The following is a 24,471-nucleotide window of genomic DNA, read 5'->3' on the forward strand; positions in this document are numbered from 1 at the left end:
TTTAGATAGATTTTTAAAGAGGAAGAAATCCTATGTTATCTAATATTATCAGTTTATTTATACCTGAGGAAACTGAGGCCTGAAGAAGTTAATTGTGATGAGCCTGTGGTCACAGTGTGGGTGACATAGGGCTACAACCAGAACCTGGCTTTTGATTTCCAGTGAAGTGCAGTTCTTAACACTATTCCAATTTCTTATCTGTGTGGAGTTTTAAAATTACTTTTGGTATTGGTTTAGTAGCCAGATATTTTTCCTTAGGAACATGTCAATTAGTATTTATAATGTATAGAAAAGTATTACATGTGAATAGCTCTAAATTTTTTCTTGCATGATCTTAACATTTGTCTGTAATCCATGCTTCCCAGGTAGACTAAATTTCTGGGCCCTCTGGTTAATATTACCTTTGTCCAAAATGGAATTTTTAAAAATTCTAGAATAAATAAGACCTATAAAAATGAGTTTTAACCCTCAGAGAATCTGTGAGAATATAAATATAATTGAAAATTAAAGCATTTCTTCTTAATCTTAAAGACTTTTAATCAGCATATCTGAAATTACGGCATCAGAAAAATGTAATATTTATGAGATCGTAGATATCAGGGTCTATGTCAATGATGCCAATATTGCCTAGATAAATCTGAATTTTGTATTAAAAAGACCATACAGAGAAACAAATTGTGTTAAAGTAAATGGTATAGTTGAAATTTTACTTCTTTCTTATTTTTCCCCCAAGTTAGCATTAGATCTGTATTCAAAATATTTCCTGATTTAAAAGACTGCTACATATTTTCGCTTGTTGAAGATCTAAATTATTAAGGAAATCCAAGAGAACTTGCATATCATTCTAGATATTTAAAAATATAAAAAGAATGGGGTCCATTGATCCATTCATGAAGCTTTGTCCCAATACAAGTTTCTCTTAATATTGATTTTAAAGAGTAAGGTATAAGTAGATGAAATTATGGACAACTGGATTGAAATGAAGTGATTCAAAATGATTTTGATCTAGAAAAGAAAGGGTTATTTTGAAAATATTAAAGGAAAACTGTTTATATCTAACTTATATTTTAAAATTAATGATTAAAGCATTTCCCTCTAATCTCATGAAAGATTTTGTGAAGTTATTCATAAGTTGAATTTTTGAAAATTAAATCATTTTTATATACAACAAATTTTCTGATTTTTAGAACTTGGTGGCAACTTCCTTTGTACCATAAATAATCAGGCTACTTGGTAAATAAGGAATACTCCATAGGACATTAAAACTATCTTAAAATACGGCACACCAATATAATGAAACTACATAATACATTTATAGACAACAAACATATTTTCTGAACAACATTAATGCACTAATGATGGGACTTGTTTTTCACTTGATAATGAGAATTAATCATGATAAGTGATAGATTTAAAAGTATCAGTGTTTAGTGAGGATTTCCTAGGATGTTGCATATTACCTGTTAAATGTGTTGTAACATTTTAAAATAGTTCAAAGTGTACTTTGTGGCTTATTCTTGGCTTAGATGTCTCTTAAGTGTAATGTGACATACAGATGAGAAAACTTGCTCTGAAGACTCCTTCCTTCAGCTTAACAAAAGCCACCCATTTTACAGATGATTTAACTTTGATTAACCAACTTCATTGTAACAGATTATTCCGACAACTGGAATTTCACTCTTTGGTGTTATTTCTAGGTGCAGCTTAATTTACAGAGCAGCTTTTCTTTCCATCTCACCAAAATACATCACAATTTTGATGTTAACTCAAAGTAAAAATTCAATGGTTCATTAAACCTAGTCTTAGCATTCATTGACAAGAGATTTGTCATTTTAAAAGTAACTGCTACTTTTATGCATTCTTTACTGCTCAGTTTATAACCTTAGATTCCCTGTCAGAGAAAGCATGGAGTTAACCACTTAGCATATTGCAATGAATATTCATCAATAAATTGATGTGACATGGCAGTCCCATTTTTCAGTCTTCCTGCTCTGTTGCATTCTTTTTCTGTTTTAAATACATTATAGTTTATCATGTAATAAGGACTAGCTTAGAAAATCTTCAGAATTATGATATTATATTTTTGATCATGTCCATAGTCCTTTAGTAGCTATTATATTAGTTTTTAAAAAGAGAGTGTATTTATTCAGAGGAACATTCTCTAATCTGGTATTACTGATGGGCATTTTTGCCAAATATTTGATATATATAGATAATTGTTTAAGACCAGCTTTATAATAAAAATACAATGTTTTGAAGTTTTTAAGAAGAGCAGATCATTTGTTTTTTGTTCCTTGAAATTTTATTTGGCTTAATCTTTTGACCTGTCATAGTTTTTAGATCAGTTTTTCATCCATGTAGAAAGGGAGGTAGGTACATTAACTCTAAAACAAAGTCCTGAAAACATGTATCTAAATAGTTGGTAATCCATCATTCAGCTACAACTAAACTGATCTATATGGGCAAATAGGCATAGCAAATGCCATGTAAGAGGCAGATATAGATCACTGTCTAACATACTTCATCTACATTTTAAATTTTAGAAGGAAAAGATGGTCTATAAACAAGATCTTTTCTGTTAAATATGTAGATTATGAGGTCACTTGGCACTAAAGTACTGACCATATGCATTATGACAGGAATTTGACACCTGTCATTGGAAATAGTACTTAGAAGCCATATAATGCAACAAAGTTGAGGGAGGAAAATACAATGTGGCTAGGAGGCTGTAATTTATAATTCACAGTGCTCAAGAAGACCTGTCCAGGGTGTCTCAAAATCCCCCTCTTTGATTTTAGGATTTACATACCGTAAACCCTGCTAGTAAACAAAATTGGTTAGGATAACTGATAGCCAGAAAATGAAAAAATATATATATATTCTCAGACTTAATTTTTAATTTGTTTGAATATATCATTATTCTAAAAGTCAACCTCTGAGTTAAATGTAATTAAACTGTTTTATTACATTACACCTACAGGTGATTTTATGGTAGAATTTCATCATGTTGGAGCAGTACAGTATAGAATTGTCACCAGTTATACTGTTTTCAGATTAATAATCTGTTGTATATGAGAATTCATCTAAAAAGGAGTACTGTCTTTCTGTTTCTGTGTGATTATTTTGCCCAAAAAAAGCTTTCATTTTTTTAAGTAGCACAAAAGCTGTAATTGGCATGCTTTGTAAGGAAGTGTCAATGTGCAAGAGAGTGGCGATCACTAAGAATTCTTTTACGTGTTCTTTCCCCTTTGCACCACCGCCTCCTCAGCGGGGTCACTGAGATCACTAGCTTTTCTTGAAATGGCCATTTTCACTGGCAGGTGCATTATACCCTGTATTTTCAGATTGTTTTTCCATTCTGAATGTTTGGCAGGTTGATTGCTCTGGCTGCATTGACGGAGAAAGGGCTGACAAATGCGGTTGGGCTGGCTGAAAAGACAGTGATTACTGTTTTCCTTTGTGGCTGATTGAGGCCCTTGAAAGGAAAAATTTTAACCTTCACCATTTGGTTCAAAAGTATGAGCATATATTGAAATCATTCGTGCCATTTATCCTAGTTCTGTAAACTTGTCAGAACGTAAAAATCACTCAATTTCAAGTAATGTGGGATTGGCATACGTCATTATCATTTTGATTAAGTTGGAGGTTGTATCATTGTGTGCATTATACAGTGTCATTTAAAGCTTTCTTTCCTACAGGTACAGCTATATTTTTATTGCTTATACTATAGACTTTGAAAGATTTTCATAGCTCTCCAAACCTAACACTATGTGTGTGGTTTGGCAGCTGGTGTGGCCTACAAGCTGCATTTTGTTTGCAGGGTAAAGGCTTATCTGTAGGCCTCCTGGAGTGTGGGTAATTGCACAGTCTCACCATTGGGGAGAGATGGGATTGGAAGCAGCCAAGCGGAAGAATGTTGTGCCATCCCTTTGCCACCTTGTAGCAGAAAGACACAATCCCAGCAGTGCCATCTGGTTGTTGCTATCTAGTCAGCTGGCCTGGCTGCTGGGACCATGACTTGGCAGCTGGTTCCCATCCTTGACCATTCTTTTGTGTATGGAGCATGTATGTGTGCTTTAGATAATTTTGAACATGGATCAGGGAAATGACTATAAATAACAAGTCCCCTTATTGAATAGGCCCTCATTACTTAAGATGCACTCTGCTGCATACGCCTGCTGCCATTCCCTTATAGACAAATGACACATCTGTTTAGGCAATAAAAATAAGCATTTTCCGCATAAAAATCTGTCTCAGTATATAGTAAAAGAGAAGGTATGCAGAGTTGTATGCTCTATAACATTTTAAAGTAAGTGATTTTAAGTTAGTTCTTGGTTTGGAGAGGAGATTTAGTAATAAAGTCTTCTTATAAACATTGTATATTATCTCAATATATATTTTTGTTCCAAGTTAAGAAAACATTATTTTAAGTGCTTATTGCCACATCATGCAACGGTAGATAATGAGACTTGCATTTAAAATGACAGAATAGAAAATGTGGTCTCATAGCTATTATCTTTAAAATCTGCCTCTCAAATAGCAATCTGAGAGTTAATGTAAGCCGTCTTTATGCCATATGAAGACCCATTAGACACTGATGGTTTCAGATCACAAGTAAGCAGCCAGCTCTGTAGGCTATTTTAGACATTTGATTTTCTTCATTCTACAGCATTAATGTGTCAGCATGCTACATAAAACTATGCAGGAGTTGCATGTTGTTCTGTCTGGAATGATAAATGCTTGCAAGCTTTTAGAGATTTCCATGAGGAATTTGTCCTAGTTGCTTATATATCTTAATTCAGTTTACGTGCTACAAAATTTGGAATGACTATTAGAGGTACCACATAGGTATGTATAAACACCAAGAAGTTCCACTTATTTCTTTCTTTAAAATTGTGTTGATGAAATTCATATTATTCTTGTTCTGTCTTATCAGTGGTTTACTTTTGTGTTTATGTAAAGTTAGTTGTATACTTTCTGAACTGTTGCTCAAAAGTTCAGTTATTTTCATAATAATTTTTGTTTTTCTGTTTTTTTTCAGATGAAGAGGAAGAAGATGACGTAGTGACTCCTAAACCACCTATTGAACCTGAAGAAGAGAAAACTTTAAAGAAAGATGAAGAAAATGATAGTAAAGGTATCTTAAAGAATTAACTTTAAAAAATTTTGTTGATTCTTATTAAAATTTTTTTTGTTATTTATGTGTTAAAGTAGACTACAATGCTCTAAATGAAAGAGGTGAATCTGGTTGGAAAAAAATATGTGGCATTCATTGATCCAAACTGATAGTGAATTGACAGGATTTGACGGACGTAAATTAGACTGACTTCAGGAAAATACTTGTTTTCCAGCTCCCCCTCATGAGCTGACTGAAGAAGAAAAGCAACAAATCTTACACTCAGAGGAATTTTTAAGTTTCTTTGACCATTCTACAAGAATTGTAGAAAGAGCGCTTTCTGAGCAGATTAACATCTTCTTTGACTACAGTGGAAGAGATTTGGAAGACAAAGAAGGGTAATGTTTAATTGCTAAAATTATGGCTTTAGCAATGTTACTTTAAGGTTACTTAAATTACTTTCAGATCAAGAGTGAGAAGTTGTAACATGATCTTTTTTTGGATTTGGTTTTTTTCTGTAGAGAGATTCAAGCAGGTGCTAAACTGTCATTAAATCGACAATTTTTTGATGAACGTTGGTCAAAGCATCGTGTTGTTAGTTGTTTGGATTGGTCATCTCAGGTAAATTGTAACAAAATTGGTTACTCATTTTTAAATTAAAATTAACAAGAACTTTTAATTATGGAGACTTTGTGTAATTAAATCAGTGTGTGTCATTTAGAGTAATAATGGATGATGGTTCTGTTATTGTATTCATTTTATCTTAAATACTTTGGAAGAAGGGATTGGAAACATCATTTAATTTAAAACTCAAGATTGAATTTATGCCACAACCCAGGTTTACTAATTTCAGTTGCTCACCATATTCTTTGGTTAAAATTGCAATGTGTTTTAATAAAATGTTTTAATGTTAAAACACTTTAAATCACTAACTATACTAATTTAGAGTTTTACTAACACCCCAGTAATCGTAACTCTCGTGACACCTTTCTTGGGGAAATGTTAAGTATTTGTATTTTCAAAATAATTTGATAAAAATAGTTGAGTCACTAAGAGTGTGCAACATTTCTTATGCGTAGCAATTTTTTCCCCACTTGATTCTTGTGAGCAGTATCCAGAGCTACTCGTGGCTTCTTATAATAACAATGAAGATGCTCCTCATGAACCTGATGGTGTAGCCCTTGTATGGAATATGAAATACAAAAAAACTACCCCAGAATATGTGTTTCACTGCCAGGTAAGATGGTGTTTTAACAGTTTTCCCTAAGTTTAAGAATTCATTAATGAATTTAGACAAGTGCCTTTTTTCTTTTCTTGTCAACATAATGATTTCATTGGATTGGCATTTACTAAACCACCTCGTATTTGCAAACAGATATTAACAGAAAACTGAAGACTTTTCAGTTCAACATGATCAGCCTTTTGTAGCTTTTCTGACATCTCTTATATAAGTTTAATCACACCCGAAGTCCTTTGCAGTTGTGATTTTCTGTTATTGTGATTGATTATATAAAAGGAATCTTTTATAAAATGTCTTCTCTACAGGGAGTTTCTCATGAACTTATTTGCTGAAAAAACAATTAGACGGTCGGCCCACTGAATTACTTATACATGGCCTGAGGAGTTGGAACTAGATAGTTTTAAATAGAAACATATGTTTGAAGTAGGAAACAGATGCAGATTTTTAAAGTGAGTTTAGTGGAAGGTTAGAATTTGCGAGCCTTTTCTAGTTGCATAAGTTATCTTTTAATAATCATAATTCTGAAAAAAATGCTTAACTGAGTCAAAACTAGCTTATACTCTGTTGTCAGGTTACTGTTAGAGCCAGTTGTCTTTTGATTTAATACTGTAATCAAACAAAATAATTTTTTTGCTTTCTTTATAAATTGTTTGAATACATTTATGTAAACAATCATTACATTTGACTTAAGCAAAAACTATTCTAAAGGTATATTTTTATATTCTGAAATAAAATGAAATTTTTAAACGAATTAATTTACTCTTTTTATAATCTCTAATACCTTACAATAAAAGGGAAAATGTTTGTGTGTAAATTTATTTTTATAACTTATCAGGCTTCTTCCATTTGAACCTTAAGTATAGAAATCTTACTTATTTACAGTCAGCTGTGATGTCTGCTACATTTGCAAAATTTCATCCAAATCTGGTTGTTGGTGGTACATATTCAGGCCAAATTGTGCTGTGGGATAACCGTAGCAATAAAAGAACTCCAGTGCAGAGAACTCCGCTGTCAGCTGCTGCACACACAGTAAGTAGTAAAGAGGTTATTTCCATTAGACTTCTGTGCTGCTTCACCATTAAATGCTTAGTAGTGTCCATCAGAGTAGTCTCAGAATGTGTTTCCTTTGATGTATGAATTCTTCATCACTTGGCCACCAAAAATGAAGGCCTTTTTTTGTATTTTTAGAAATCTGTTTTATTAAAAATTCATCTATCTTCTGAGACAAGCTTTTATTAATTAACAGAATAGCATCAAACTTCACATTAAAAATACCATCAAGATATGAGACTGTTTTGATGTGAAACGGAATACCTGTGATTTTAGTGTAAATATGGTTCCATCTTTTTGGCAAAATAATCTCAGAAAATGTCTTTTAACATCTCTTTAGCATCCAGTATATTGTGTAAATGTTGTTGGAACACAAAATGCTCACAATCTGATTAGCATATCTACTGATGGAAAAATTTGTTCATGGAGTCTGGACATGCTTTCCCATCCACAGGTAGGTTAAACTTGGAAAACTGAAATTTTGAGACAAATGTTATTCTTTAAGTTCATGTAAATCCCAGCTTATGTTTTTTCATAAATGTTTTATAATAGTATTATGATAACAGCTTATAAATCTAACCTGTTATAGTTTGTCATGAGATACTTTATTTTCAAACCTACTTCATTTAATCAAAGTAAATTTGTATAAGTATTATAATAAAAGAATTGTTTATAAACCAATTAAAACTAGAAATGTTTCTTAGAAAATTAAAAGTTGCAAACTTAGAAAATAATTTCCTCAATTTTTTCTACATAGGATAGCATGGAATTGGTTCATAAACAGTCAAAGGCAGTAGCTGTGACATCTATGTCCTTCCCTGTTGGAGATGTCAACAACTTTGTTGTTGGGAGTGAAGAAGGTTCGGTGTACACAGCATGCCGCCATGGCAGGTAAATCTAAACTGGAATTTGCAATTATTTAAATTTCTTCCTTTAATAGTCTCATTAAAACAAATTGCCCCTTGTTTAAGTAGAAATTTGTCATAGAGCCACTCATTATTTTTGACAAATTGTATTTGAGTTCAGGTATATAAAATTAAAACTTAAATACTTTTTAAAATAAAAGGTTATTTTGGATCATGATATGTTCTGGATCTTATGGGTTGTGGTGTGCTGTGGTTTTGTATGTATGCATGTACTCACAGAAGTTAATGGTAGGAAGTAGCTTTCAGCAGTTGCAAATATAATATGCACATGCCACATACTGACCCTTAAAGTTGTAAATAAGATTTTCAGCCGTTTTTCCATTTTGATTTATTTGGACTTTGAGCTTTAGTTCATCTTCCTGATAATTGTGTAGTAATGTCACGTACACATTTTAAATTGACTAGTATTTCTCCTGCTGTTCAATCTGTTTTGAAATTGTCTAGCTGTACCTTATCAATTGCTTCCTTAAAAAAGAAAAATGGAGTGTCCAGATTTCATCTCAAATACAGATCACCTTCACTTCAAAGCTTTTGATATAAAAATAGTAGCCCAGATTTTCTCTCTTACGTATAGCCTCCCTTTGTCTCTATTCCATCACCTCAGATAATTGGACTTGTGAGTTGTATTGTCAACAAGCATGTTTATAGTTCAAACTGTACTTACTGTTTTAGTAGTGTTATCAAATCTGGATTGAGTAACACTCAACATAAGTTACTCTGATGTGTTATGAGCAGAGTTAGGTTGGTTGAAATTATGTAAAAATCTGATATATAATCCTTAATAAGATGTATTTATAAGCAGTTTACTTCCAAGAGATTTTCCTAATATTTTCACTTTTATGAAATAGCAAAGCTGGAATCAGTGAGATGTTTGAGGGACATCAAGGACCAATTACTGGTATCCATTGTCATGCAGCTGTTGGAGCAGTGGACTTCTCACATCTTTTTGTCACTTCGTCATTTGACTGGACAGTAAAACTTTGGACAACTAAGGTATCTAAAAACACCAGATGGCTGCTCATTTCCTTGGGTTTCTGACACAAGGTGGTGCTCTAATACTACACAGGAAAGGCGAAAAGCTTTCTAATAGCTTAGAATGATTCATTGATAGATCAAACCTGCTAAGAAGTTATACTGAACATGAGTGAGCCACTGGATGTTGTAGTTTTCATAAAAGTGTGCTGACAAATATGTTAACCCCACGTAACCAAAGACCAGTTTTCCCATTTCAGGCTCTTAAAGCACAGAACTGTTTACTCTGAATTGAGTTCGGGAAAAAGCACCTGAGTATCTCTCATAGCACCTTACATAGCTGTGTATAGCCCAGCACAAAAGCCATACATTTGCTCTTGGAAGAGCTTTTAGAGGCTGCAGTGGCTCCCGGAGCTGCTGGAAGATGGAGAAAAGACAGATAATGGATGTACAATAAGTCCTATACAATAAGGCTATAATAACAAACTTAAATCATTAAGGAAATATTGTTAAAGGCAGGGATGAATATATATTTTTGTTTTCCATAATAAAAAAATTAGTTTTTTTTTTGCTTTTAATTAGCTTCAGTTATTTGAAAAACCTACTATGTTATAAAGTGATTCCTGATCCTCTAGCATTCCAGATAAATGTGACATTGCCCTGCTCCAGTGAAAGTCTCAAGGCAAATCCAAGTAGGGAATGTTACTTCTTGTGATAGGCCTTATAGTTTCATTTGACCCCATATTAAATTTAAGAAGCCTTGACTTTTCTGTCTGGCTTTTCTGCAGTATTACATTGTAGTTGGCAAAGCTGCATAATCAAAATATCAGATTCTATTTAAATGAAGTTAAATTTTAAGCTGTATTTTTTCATGTTTCTATTTGCCTTACTCTAAATGTTGACTTTTTGAATAGATTACCATGAGACAGAGTTTAGAAACCTTATTTGGTTCTTCAGCTTCTTTGAGGAAACCTAGTGGTCTTAAGAGATGTTCTTTACTGTTACAGTGAACTCATATTTATATATCAAAGGTTGGCCTCAGAAATCTGGGATGGACTTACTGTCCACTCTTGTTCTTTCATGATGCTTTCTTTCAATGTAATATGAAGTGAGTTAGAAAACTTTGCCTCTAAAAGCTTGCCTTTTAAATTTGAGCATTTTCATGTTTGGCATTAGTGAGCATAAAAATAGCACTTAAGGCTAATGAAGGAAATATATAGAAAAGGGCTTAACACAGTGTCTAACATGTAATAGGCACTTAGCAATGTTCACTTCCTCTTTCATGGGGATCAGACAGAGCCCTGAATGCATTTAATCAATCATCTGTTTTCTTTCTTGGATTGTTCTTGAATTTTTGTTTTTTTTAATGAGAGTTTTCAGTGGAAAAGTATAGAAGAAGATTCTTACAACCATAAGCAAAGAAACGTATAATCTAGCTCGTAAAACCAAAGCAAGGTGTAGAATAGGAGAGATGAAGCCAACTATTTCTGCATAGGCTGCAGGTAACCATACAAGTAGCTATATTTCTTGATGTGCTTTCACCTTGGTAGTCCTTTATATAGACACGGAAGACATCTTTGTTAGGTTGTTGGCCAACTTCCTTTTTCAGTAATTGAAAAGAATCTTTTATAAATTTGTAGATTTATTTTAATATCTCAGGGCTTCAGTTGCCAGTCTTTAGCTTTAAATTTGAGGCTTCCATCCTTGCATATATTACCAGCAGGATTGGAAAGTGAAGAATTCCTCTTCATTGCCTAAACAAGAACAGAACTTATGTCTGTGATAGCAGACTGATTGATGCTTGCTTTTGTGGTACTCACACAGCTGGTTGATTGGTGGTTGGTATTTTTTGTTCTGGTATTTTGCTGTATTTCAACATAGAACTGCCTTCTGAATAAGAATGACAGGAAGGCATATCTCTTTCTTTGCTAATTGAGCTAGGCATTGCTTCCCTCTGTGTGCTTCATTTATTCATTCAACTGTGATACGTGTGTCTCCTCCCTCCACACATACACATGTACATACCTCTCCAGTGTTAGTGGCCAAAGGATGAGCCAACAGAGAACAGAGTGTTTTTATACATGTTTAAGGGCCCTCTAAAACTTTATCAGAAGATTATCTTTTATTCTAACTTTTCTGCACACAAGTAATTCTCTATGAAGGCTAGAACAGCAACAATCTGCTGAGTAAATATTTTTTTATTCGGTTATATCATGGCTCCCAGTGTCACTGTTTTGATCTTGGATTTATACTTCATGGTACTTGTGTTGCTGGTATTTATTTCTACCCTGCCAAAAAACTTGATAGAGTCTCTGTGCTCTCCAACACAATGGTTATGAATAATAGGCAGGTGATTTTTTTTTTTTTAGTTTTTTTTTTGGTAGTTTGTGGGGGTTTTTTTGTCTTATTTATTTATTTATTTTTTTGAAGTTTATTTGAGGGAGAGCTGGGGGGGGCGGGGGGGGGCAGAAGGAGAGTAGGAAGAGAGAATCTCCAGCAGACTCCTGCTAAGCCTGGAGCCCAACACGGGGCTTGATCTCATGACCCTGAGATTATGACCTGAGCTGAAACCAAGAGTCAGTCTTTTAACTGACTGAGCCATGCAGGCACCTCAGTAGGCAATCTCTTTAGAAACATTGTTCCAATTCCATTTTAAGCTTTTTAAATCAGTATCTTCACATTCGTGAATTTAACAGACTTTAAATGTTTTTCTTTTTGGCCTCTACTTTTTTAAGGGTTTTCTGACTCACGGGATTGAGCCCCCGTAAACTAGAAGGAACGAGTTACTAAAAATTGTTGTATCTTTGTATCCTTTAAGATCTGGCTCTGCCCTAATAGCAAAACAAGATTTCTCCTTTTTCAGAAAGGGGAACCCTCCTACACTGTTGGTGGGAATGCAAGCTGATGCAGCCACTCTGGAAAACAGTATGGAGGTTCCTCAAAAAGTTGAAAATAGAGCTACCTTACGACCCAGCAATTGCAGTACTGGGTATTTACCCCAAAGATACAAAATGTAGGGATCTGAAGGGGCATGTGCACCCCAATGTTTATAGCAATCCTAATAGCAGCAATGTCCACGATAGCCAAACTATGGAAAGAGCCTAGATGTCCATTGAGAGATGAATGGATAAAGAAGATGTGGTGTATATATATATACAATGGAATATTATGCAGCAATCAAAAAAATATGAAATCTTGCCATTGCAACGACGTGAATGGAACTAGAGGGTATTATGCTAAGTGAAATAAGTCAATCAGAGAAAGACAATTATCATATGATCTCACTGATATGTGGAATTTGAGAAGGCAGAGGATCATAGGGGAAGAGAGGAAAAAATGAAACAAGACAAAACCAGAGAGGGAAACAAACCATAAGAGACTCTTAATCTCAGAAAACAGAGGGTTGCTGGAGTGGAGGGGGGCGGGAGGGATGGAGTGGCTGGGTGATGGACATTGGGGAGGGTATGTGCTATGGTGAGCGCTGTGAATTGTGTAAGACTGATGAATCATAGACCTGTACCTCTGAAACAAATAATACATTATATGTTAATAAAAATAATTAATTTAAAAAAATAAAACTGCCAGCAATATTCTTCACAGGTGCAAAAAAAAAAAAAAAAAAACCTCCTTTTTCTCCCTTTTTATAAGTCCTCTAAAAATATCCCAGAAATCTCAATTTGACACTGCCTCAAATTTAAAGTAATCTACTTCTGTAGTCAGCATCTACTTTTTGCCTAGTCAGGAATTTATAATGCAGTGACAGAGTTCTGGGTCATCAAATTGTTTTCATGACTTTTTTTAAACTCAGTTATTTTTAGTAAAGAATATAAACAGAGGTAGAGGATTTTCCACATTTTGGTAAAGTTTATACCAACCAAGACATGGCTTCTAATATATTTGGAAGACACTATTACCTTTCAAAATGCCAAATTTGAAAATTCACAACAGAAGTACTTTGGCAGCCCTGAAAAACGGTAGGAAGAATGCGTGAGGAGTGAAACTACTGGAAGGTAACCAGAGGATTCTGTAAGAACTTGATTAGGGGTAGACCTGGTAAATTAGCTTAATGTCCTACCACATTTAACCATACTTGTTACAAATTACTTTGTAATAGAATTGTTTAATTGGGACCAATATATTTTCATGTATGTACAGTATATTCTAGTCTCAGAACAAATGCCTGTCAGGACTCTATTTACCATTAAGTGTTGAGGTTAAAATCATTAATGGGGTAATTTCTTAGAGTAGGTGGTTTTCAGACTTCAGTAGTCCATATACACCTTAAATTTTTTCACAATCTCTGATGTCTTAAATCCTCTTTTATATTTTAATAGCTTCATTATTTAACTCTCAGAGAACACCAGCATTTAAAACAGGGTTAAAGAGATTCTCCTAATGCTTGGAATAGCAACTGTGCACGTACTAGACAAGTTCAAATGAAAAAATGCTTCGAATTTGGAGTGTTTCTTGGGGAAGGCTGGGACCCGGTCCTCCATGTTAGCATTTACTATAGTGACCTGCTGCTGGCCAGTATCCAGACTGTTCTTTGCATATTCGGAAACTTAGTCTTGTCAGTCTACTAGAGTGATTAGCTAGGGAGTGCTGACTGGAACTAAAGGCTTCTAAAACACTGATATGGAGAGGGTCAATTTATTAATTTAACAATGAGAAACAACTGCCAGAAGACCCAGATACTCATGCTGGCCTGACCAGCTCATTGTTTCCCTGTAGACAACCCACGTGGGAAGCCAAATTATAATCAGAAGATTGCTTGGTGAGCAAGGAATTGGAACAAAAGAAGTTTTCTAATTTGAATGTTAATGATATCAAGCAAAGATAGTGTGATTCATTCATTTTCACATGGAGATAGCCTTGCCATGGGTGGTAATTCTTAGAATCCATTGGCTGAGACTCTCTCCTGGACAATGCTTGAATTGAGTACTGTCTTCATTTTTCTTTTAAGACTCTGCTTCTTTGTATTTCCATTGCTTTTAATAGAAACATTCCTTCTCAAAAAGTTCATATCTTCAGTCAGGTTATATAGGAAGATATTTTTGACCTTGGAATTACTTCTTTTTAAAGAGATTCTGTTGGGGTGCCTGGGTGGCTCAGTTGGTTAAGCATCTCTCAGGTCATGATCCCAGGGTCCTGGGATCTATCCCCGAGTCGGGCTCTTCGCTCAGCGGAGAGCCTGCTTCTCCCTCTCCCTCTGCTGCTCCACCTGCTTGTGCTCTCTACCCCCACCCAAAATAAAATCTTTTTAAAAAAAGACATAAATAAGTTTAATCTAATTTGCATACAACTTGTTTCATATTTTATAAAAATGGAATCATAATATTTACTTATTTGTGGCTGGCTGCTTTTGCTTATTAACCTTATGCTTGTGAGATTCATTCATATTGTTGAGTAGAGCTGTAGATTGTTCTCTCGGTTGTATACTATTCCATTATGTAAGTATATCACAATTTATCCATTCTACTGCTGATAGTATTTGGGTTGATTCCAGTTTGGGGCTGTTATGAATAGTGCTGCTACTAGCATTGTTTATACTTCTATAAAGTTTACCCTCTGGGGCGCCTGGGTGGCTCAGTCGTTAAGCGTCTGCCTTCAGGCTCAGGTCATGATCCCAGGGTCCTGGGATCGAGCCCCGCACTGGGCTCCCTGCTCAGCGGGAAGCCTGCTTCTCCCTCTCCCACTCCCGCTGCTTGTGTTCCTTCTCTCGCTGTGTCTGTCTCTGTCAAATAAATAAATAAAATGTTTAAAAAAAAGAAAAAGAAAAGTTTACCCTCATGAATCACTTGTAGATGTCTTTTTGATGGACATAAGCACTCATTTCTATTGGGCATATATCTAGGAGTGAAATACTTGGCCATAAGATATGCCTACATTCTGCTTTAGTAGATATTGCCAAACAATTTTCCAAAATGGTTTTACCAGTTTGTAATCCACTGGTAGCATATGAAATCTCCCTTTGTTCTGCAGCCTTCTCAACACTTGATATTTTCTACCTTTTTTTCATTTTAATAATTCTGATAGGTGTAGTTGCATTGCATTGTGGTTTTATTTTGCATTACCTTGAGACTAATGAGGTCAAACACCTCTCATGTGTTTTTTGACCATTTTGTGACATTCTTGTTCAAATCTTTTACCCATTTTTCTGTTGATAACTCCTTCTTTAGAAAATTATGTAGGCCAATATATATGCTTACAGAGTTGAGCATGTGAACATGATTTTGATTTTGAACAACTGTTTTAAGTCCTTGATTGGAGACCATAAAATTGTCTAAAAATGGGATGTTCTTGAGGAAGTACACTATCACCTCAGGAAAAATATACCTTAGCATGGTGGCTCTTAATCATGGTGTGCATCAGAATCACTAGTGCAGCAACAGCAGAAACACTGATGAATTGTCTGATGGGGGTGGCTGCATGTGGAATTTAAAAAGCTCTACAGATGAATGCGATACCCATCCTATGTTGAAAACCACTACTTCAGAGTGAGACTTCATTTGGCATTGTTGCCAAAGAGAGTTATAGAAAGTAGTGATCTTGAGAGGGAAAAAAACCTCTTAGTTTCAGTTTCTAGCTTACTTTTAAGTTTTGTGAAAAATTTCTTAATTACAAGCAAACATTTTTGGCTATTAAGCCATGCTCTTGACATTTACTATAATATCTGAATGAAAATTTTAAATATTTTTAAACTCTTTTTTATGAAAAATTCCAAGTAGATACAAAATCAAAGAGAAGAGTATAATGAAGCCATGGTACCCAATACCTAGCTTCCATGGTTATCAACACATGACCTGTCTTGTTTGAGACAGTTCATGTACATTCCCTCCCTACCCCTGGATTTTATTTTATTTTATTTTTTAAAGATTTTTTTTTAAATTTATTTGACAGAGAACACAAGCAGGGGGAGTGGGAGAGGGAGAAGCAGGCTCCCCGCCGAGCAGGGAGCCCGATGTGGGGCTCGATCCCAGGACCCTGGGATCATGACCCGAGCTGAAGGCAGATGCTTAACGACTGAGCCACCCAGGCGCCCCTCTACCCCTGGATTTTAAAGCAAACCCAGATATGTTATGTCATCTACAAATATTCAGTATGTATCTCTAAAAAATAAAGTCTTTTTTTTTTTTTTTAAAGATTTTATTTATTTTTTTGATAGAGACACAGTGAGAGAGGGAACACAAGCAGGGGGAGTGGGAGAGGGAGAAGCAGGCTTCCCGCAGAGCAGGGAGCCCAATGCGGGGCTCGATCCCAGGACCCTGGGATCATGACCTGAGCCGAAGGCAGATGCTTAACCGACTGAGCCACTCAGGCACCCCTCTAAAAAATAAAGTCTTAAAAAATAGCTATGATACTCTATATTACACCCCCCAAAATAAACAGTGATTTCTTAGTTTCATTAAATAGCCAGTCAATGTTCAATTTAAATGTTTTTTTTTTACTATTTATTTGTTTGACCAAGATCCAAATGAGGTCCATATATTTGCAATTGACACATCTTTTGAATTCCTCTCTTTAAGATAGGGCTTCCTTCCCTCTCTTCTTGCTTCGTTGTTGAAGAAGAAACCAGGTTGGTTGTCCTGTTAAGAGTTTCTCACAGTCTAGATTTTGCATTCTTACTGTATTGTTCATACTGCTGTGTATAGTTGTAGATTGTTTATACTTCTGTAAAGAAGAGTTTACCCTCATGAATCACTTGGTATCTCCCTGTCCTTATGTTGTTGTCTCCTCAGTTTTTTTGGTCATCTGAAGCTCATTTTGCAGTAGCGTGCTTGTGGATGCATTATTCTCATATTCACAAGAGCCTATTGGGTTACAGAGGTCAGTTTGGCTGTATATAAAATCCATGACTTATGCTGGTTTTTTTTATTACCTTAAATATATTATTCTGTCGTCTTCTGGCAAAAAGCATTGTTGTCAGAAAGTCTGATGACAATCTGATTTTTTTTTCCTTAATTGTGACCTGGTCTTACAAAACCTGGGTGATCAAATTTTTTTTCTTTTTCTTTCTTTTTAAAGATTTTATTTATTTGTCAGAGCACAAGCAGGGGGAGCAGCAGGCAGAGGGAGAAACAGGCTCCCCGCTGAGCAGGGAGCCCAATGCGGGACTCGATCCCAGGATGCTGGGATCATGACCTGAGCCGAAGGCAGACGCTCAACCGACTGAGCCACGCAGGCGTCCCTTTTTCTTTTTCTTTAAAGGGTTGATTGTCCTAGATGCACAGGATACTCTTAAATATTTAGTTTCAAGCTGTCTTTTATTTTAGGAGAATTCTCTTACTATTTTTTGTATTCTATAGTATTGCTTTGGTTTTCTTCTTTAGGGGCTGCCTTTATAGGTATATCTTTGTTAATTTCTGTCTATCACTTTATGTCTTTTTTAAAAATAACTGTTATTGAGATATAATTCATACACTATAAAATTCACCCTTTTAAAGTGTACAGTTCTTAGATTCACAGAGATACGCACTATCATCACTGTCTAATTTTAGAACATTTTCAAATTTCAGAAAGAAACCTTAAGTCCATTAGCAGTCACTCCTCCTTTCCCTCCACCCAGCTCCTGGAAATGACCTACTTTCTGTTTCTATGGAACTTCCTGTTATAGACATTTCATGGCATCACAAAATGTGACTGGCTTCTTTCACTTTGCATATTTTCAAGGTTCATCCATGTGTGGCATGTATCAGTACTTCATTCCTTTTATGGCCAAATACTATCCCATTATATGGATATACCACTTTTTGTTTATCCATTCATTAGTTAATGAATGTTTAGATTGTTTACCCTTTTGGGCTGTTGTGAATAATGCTGCTGTGAACACTCATGTACATTTTTGTTGTGTATATATGTTTTCATTTCTCTTGGGTATATACCTAGGAGTGGAATTGTTGGGTCATATGTTAACTGTAATTAGCATTTGAGTAACTTTTTCAAAACAGCTGCACCAATTTACATTTCCATCAGCATGTATGAGGGTTCTGATTTCTCACCTCTTCACCAACACTTGCTATTATCTGTCCTTTTTATTATAGACATCCTAGTGTGTGAAATGATATCTCCTTGTGGTTTCAATTTGTATTTCCCTGATGGATAATGATGTTGAATATCTTTTCAAATGATTATTTGCTGTTTGTGGATCTCCTTTAGAGAAATGTTTGTTCAAATTCTTTGCCCAATTTTTTGATTAGCTTATTTTCCTTTTTTAATAAATGAGTTGTAAGTGTTCTAGATATAAATCACTTATCAAATGATTTCCAGGTATTTTCTTCCATTGTATAGGTTGTCTTTTCACTTTCTTGAAGGTATTGTTTGAAGCACAAGAGTATTTAATTTTGATATGGCCCAATTTATTGACTTTTTCTTTTGTTGCTTGTGCTTTGGGTTTCATATCTAAGAAACCATTGGCAAATCCTAGCTCACAACAACTTACTCCTATGCTTCCTCCTAAGAGTTATACTTTTTACCTCTTTATTTAGTTTTGTGATACATTTTGAGTTATTTTTCTTTTTTGTTTGTATTTTAATCCCAGTTAGTTAACATATAGTGTTATATTAACATACAGTGTTATATTAGTTTCAGGTGTATGATATAGTGAATCAGCAATTCCATACATCACCTGGTGCTCATCACAATTGCACTCCTTAATCCCCATCACCTGTTTAACCCATCTCCCCCATGTACCTTTCCTATAGTAACCATTAGTTTGTTTTCTATAGTTAAGAGTCTGTTTCTTGGTTTGTCTCTTTTTTTTCTTCCCTTTGTTTCTTAAATTGCACATATGAGTGAAATCATATGGTATTTGCCTTTTTCTGACTCACTGATTTTGCTTAGTATTATACTCTCTAACTCCACCCATGTCATTGCAAATCGTAAAATTTCATTCTTTTTTATGGCTGAATAATATTTGTGTGTGTGTGTGTGTCTATCCATTAGTTGATGGACGCTTGAGCTGCTTCCATATTTTGGCTATTGTAAATATGCTGCTATAAACATAGGGGTGCATATATCTCTTTGAATTCGTGTTTTTGTATTCTTTGGGTAAATACCAGTAGTGTCATTGCTGGGTCATAGGGTTACCTCTGTTTTTAACTTTTTGAAGAACCTTCATACCATTTTCCACAGTGGCTGTGCCAGTTTGCATTCCTGCCAACGGTGCAAGAGGTTTCCTTTTTCTCCACATCCTCGCCAACACCTGTTTCTTGTGTTGTTGATTTTAGCCATTCTGACAGGTGTGAGGTGATATCTCATTGTTTTTTTTTTTTTTTTAAAGATTTTATTCATTGATTTGAGAGACAGAGAGAGCACAAACAGAGGGAGGGGCGCATAATCAGACTCCCCACTGAGTGAGGAGCCCAATGTGGGGCTCAATCCCAGGACCCTGAGATCATGATCCAAGCTGAAGGCAACCGCCTAACTGACTGAGCCACCCAGGTGGCCCTCACTGTAGTTTTGATTTGCATTTCCCTGATGATAAGTCATCATGAGCATCTTTTCATGTGTCTGTTGGCCATCTGGACATCTTCTTTGGAGAAATGTCTGTTCATGTTTTCTGCATTTTTAAATTGGATTATTTGCTTTTTGGTGTTGAGTTGTATAAGTTCTTTATATATTTTGGATACTAACCCTTTGTTAAATATGTCATTTGCAAATATCTTCTCCCATTCCATAGGTTGCCTTTTTTTTTTTTTTAAGATTTTATTTATTTTTTGACAGAGAGAGACAGTGAGAGAGGGAACACAAGCAAGGGGAGTGGGTGAGGGAGAAGCAGGCTTCCCGCGGAGCAGGGAGCCCAATGTGGGGCTTGATCCCAGGACCCTGGGATCATGACCTGAGCCGAAGGCAGACGCTTAATGACTGAGCAACCCAGGCACCCCATCCATAGGTTGCCTTTTAGTTTTGTTTATTGTTTCCTTCACTGTGAAGAAGATTTTTATTTTGATGTAGTCCCAATAGTTTATTTTTGCTTTTGTTTCCCTTGCCTCAGGAGACATACCTAGAAAAAAAGTTGCTACAGCTGATGTCAGAGAAGTTACTGCCTGTGCTCTCTTCTAGGATTTTTATGGTTTCAGGTCTCAGATTTAGGTCTTTAATCCACTCTAATTTATTTTTGTGTATGGTGTGAGAAAGTGGTCCAGTTTCATTCTTTTGCACGTATCTGACCAGTTTTCCCAGTGCCATTTGTTGAAGAGACTTTTTCCCATTGGATATTCTTTCTTGGTATGTTGCAGATTAATTGGCCATATAATTGTGGGTTTATTTTGGGTCTTCTGTTTTTGTTCCATTTATCTGTGTGTCTATTTTTGTGCCAGTGTCATACTGTTTTGGTGACTACAGCTTTGTAATATAACTTGAAGTCTGGAATGGTGATACCTCCATCTTTGCTTTTCTTTTTCAAAATATCTTTGGGTATTTGGGGTCTTTTGTGGTTCCATATAAATTTTACAGTTGTTTGTTCTAGTTCTGTGAAAAGTGCTGTATTTTGATAGGGATTGCACTGAATGTGTGTAGGTTACTTTGGTTCAAATTATAGACATTTTAACAATATTTGTTCTTCCAATCCATGAGCATGGAATGTCTTTCCATTTCTTTGTCATCTTCAGTTTCATCAGTGTTTTATAGTTTTGGGGGTACAGGTCTTTCACCTCTTTGGTTAAGTTTATTCCTAGGTATCTTATTATTTTGGGTGCAATTGTAAATGGGATTGCTTTCTTAATTTCTCTTTGTGCTGCTTCATTATTGGTGTATAGAAATACAACAGATTTCTGTACATCAGTTTTGTATCCTGTGAATTTACTGAATTTACTGAATTTGTTTATCTCTTCTTGCAGTTTTTTGGTGGTCTTTCAGGTTTTCTATATACAGTATCATGTCATCTGCCACATAGTGGAAGTTTTACTTCTTCCTTACCAATTTGGATGCCTGTTATTTCTCTTTGTTGTCTGATTGCTGTGGTTAGGACTTCCAGTACATTTTGAGTTACTTTTTGTGTATGGTATGAGGAAGGAGGGGTTCATCTTCATTCTTGTGCATGTGCAAATCCATCTTGTCTACCATTCTTTTGATGAGGCTCTTCTGTTCTGTTCTCTGGCTGTCAGAAGCCCCAGGCCTTTCCACACTTCTTCCTGCACAGATGTTTGTACCATGTAGGTCTTGTTATTGGCAGAAGTTTGTTTCTACTCACTTACATTTGGAGCTTTGTCAACTGATTTTGTTGTACATATTGTCTTTGAATCTTTGGTTTTGCTATCCTCATTGCTTTGTTTGGGTTTATGGGTAGAGTTAGAGGAATTCAAAAAGTGAACTGCCATTGCTATCATCCTCCCAGCATCTTCTCATGGACAGATGTTTTTGAAGCACATTCTTTTCCTTTTTTAAAACAGTATGGTGTCTGCAAGTTAAAAAGAAACTGCAATCCAATAGTTGATTCTTAGTTTATAACTCCAGGTAATTCTGTAGTGAAACAAATAAGAGGAACTTTTTCTAGGCTGAGTTAAATATCATAAAATGTTATCCATACCTATTGAATGTGTGTTGTATTTTGACTATGCTAAGAATCAACTTTTCCCTTTCAGAATAACAAGCCTTTGTATTCATTTGAAGATAATTCAGACTATGTTTATGATGTTATGTGGTCACCCACCCACCCAGCCCTGTTTGCTTGTGTGGATGGCATGGGGAGGCTGGATTTGTGGAATCTCAATAATGACACAGAGGTGAGTAGGAAAATAACAAAAATTGCATTGAAAAATAGAAAATTGGAGATTTATTGAATAATTTGTGAAATTCCTTTTATCCCAAGGAATGTGAAAGGGCTTGGTGATTGTAGCTTCATCACAAAGAAACCAAATAAGCTTTGTACCCTTAATAATAAACACCATGCTGTGCAGTACTGAAGGGAGAAATAATGTTGCCAAGAGCACTGGGGCATTTCCTTTTACTTCTGAAAAGCACTATCGTGTCTGTAATGTCCTGGCAAAGTCTCATTCATAAGGCAACTGGGATATTTTTCACTCGCAGGCTACAAAGCAGATAGTTTCAGACTGTTGAAGTATATTAACCTTAATTCTGAATTTCTAAATTATCTCTTAGCCTTGACAGAATTGTATTATCATCCATAAACATTAGTTTTAGCCTGACTTATTTAAATGAAAGAGAAATGCATTTTGATGACTTGTTCGATGAAGGATTGAAAACAGTGTTTATTGTTACTATAAAATGAATATAGAAACCACAAAATTTCCTAATTACTATGCTAAAATCACTTATTGGCAATGAAATTTAACTATAGCTATTACTTATTTTTAGGTATGTGCATTTTTACCAACTTAGGCTTAAAATGTTCCTTGAATTCTGTGTTGATATGAGGTGGTAAGAAGTAATGTTTTAGCAGTTCTGTCAGAAGCAGTTACTGAGGGGAAAGTCTCTTGGTGCCTTACCCCACATCCCACTCTTTCCCACATTTCTTCATATTTCTGGTGGCAGCCATCCAAATCCCTCGAAGTAAAATAGTTGGTTATACAGGGCAAGGAAGTTACGGATTTGAAATGTAAGAGTAGTAAAGTGTGCTAACTCCTGGTTTAGTAGTTTGAAGAGGAACATTCAGATACTCCTAGGAAAAGGTATTAAGCCCTGACTAGATGGTTGGGCTTAATTATACTTTTATAGTTACCTCGAATGGTACCAATTGCATTTTTTTAGTTTGGGTTTTGGTGTTTGAGATTTGTGGTTACCCTTAAATTTAGGTCTTTCCTATAATCCTTAACTCAAAGAATATGTCTAAATTACAGTTTTTCTCTGTAACAGTTTTGGCATTCTAGGAGTTAAATTAGTCATCTGGGGATGACTAGTGTCAATTAAAAGGATTATTTTTAATCAGGTTTCAAAAATTTTATTGTGCTTCCAGTCTGAGTCAGACATTGGATGTTTGCTCTGTGTGTGGCAAATAAATTTTGTTTTCTTCAGCATGAGAGAAGTACAATCAGATTCCGGGGAAGTGGTGCCATTGTTTTGGTGCTATCATCCTACCCTGTTCTACAGTTTATGGGAATAAGAGCTTTGGAAAAACCCATACTGCACCTTCACTATGAACTGTTTCTAGGAACTGTGGATCAAATCACAGGTTTCAGCTGACAGAGTCACAAGCTACAAAAGTAATTTCTGTCCTCTAAAATTGAACCATAATCTGTTTATGAGGGCTTTTGAAATGTTTCTTTAAAATGGGGTTTTGGCCATCTGTTTTCAAACAGCTTGATTTCTTAAAAAAGTTAAAATAACAACAAAGAATCCTTTATTAAAGAGAAGATCTTTCAAAATGATGTATGTATGCAGTCATATGAGAATTTCTTATATAAGAACTTAAGTTATTTTCCCAAACCATTTTCAAGGATTGACTGTAATGTCATTCATAATGTATCACTGAACAGGAAGAAAGTTGGGAAAATTCTTTATCTATTTTCATCTTTGTTTTAAAAAACGTAGCCCGATTGGAGGAAAGAAGAGTTACTGCTTTACATGTTTATAGAAATCTTGATGAAACTTTTAACACTGCACTATATTTTAAATGACTTCAGGTGCCAACTGCCAGCATTTCTGTGGAGGGTAATCCTGCTCTTAATCGTGTAAGATGGACCCATTCTGGAAGAGAGATTGCTGTGGGTGATTCTGAAGGCCAGATTGTCATATATGACGTGGGAGAGGTATGGGGCTCACTGCCTATAATTTTGATATATCTGTTTAGCTTTCAGGGCATTGTAGTTACGGTATCTTTGTGGCTAAAACTAGTCTTCAAGGTTCATGAGTGGTATAAACCATATGGTTGTAAAGATAAAACTTTTTCCACGACAGAAGCAACTCCTAAGATTAATTTTCTTTCTAAACTGGATGTTCTGTGTCTCCATGCAACAGATTTTGAGGATAATATCATACATTGGAAGTACCTTATTTCTTGAAGCATAAATTACTAGAAATTAGAAACTCTTCAGGAAGAAGAAATTTGGAGTTAACAGTTGAGTTATAGACTTTGTGTTACGGACTTCGGGGCTTTACAGATTTAAGTTCTTATTTTTCTGTATTTGTAGATTTGTTTGGGCCAGGTAGTAGAAATCAAAAGTAGTATCTTTGAGAGTTATTTGATGACTGTGTGAAATGTGAATCTTGAC

The 24,471-nt window shown here is 35.2% G+C and overlaps 1 protein-coding gene across 13 annotated transcripts in view; it reads left to right on the top strand.

Moving 5' to 3' along the window:
• Positions 1-24,471, top strand: part of DYNC1I2 (dynein cytoplasmic 1 intermediate chain 2) — a 53,452-nt gene that overhangs the window by 26,720 nt on the left and 2,261 nt on the right. For all 13 annotated transcript variants that reach the window (XM_036067326.2, XM_036067329.2, XM_036067330.2 and 10 more), the window contains 10 exons: positions 5,042-5,137; positions 5,352-5,514; positions 5,638-5,737; positions 6,228-6,353; positions 7,239-7,385; positions 7,747-7,860; positions 8,164-8,297; positions 9,181-9,325; positions 21,886-22,026; positions 23,884-24,009. In XM_036067326.2, coding sequence (XP_035923219.1) covers positions 5,042-5,137; positions 5,352-5,514; positions 5,638-5,737; positions 6,228-6,353; positions 7,239-7,385; positions 7,747-7,860; positions 8,164-8,297; positions 9,181-9,325; positions 21,886-22,026; positions 23,884-24,009 — 1,292 coding nt within the window. The remainder of the gene's footprint in view (positions 1-5,041; positions 5,138-5,351; positions 5,515-5,637; positions 5,738-6,227; positions 6,354-7,238; positions 7,386-7,746; positions 7,861-8,163; positions 8,298-9,180; positions 9,326-21,885; positions 22,027-23,883; positions 24,010-24,471) is intronic.

The sequence above is a fragment of the Halichoerus grypus genome, chromosome 4 (genome assembly GCF_964656455.1).
Source record: "Halichoerus grypus chromosome 4, mHalGry1.hap1.1, whole genome shotgun sequence".
Taxonomy (NCBI): Eukaryota; Metazoa; Chordata; class Mammalia; order Carnivora; family Phocidae; genus Halichoerus; species Halichoerus grypus.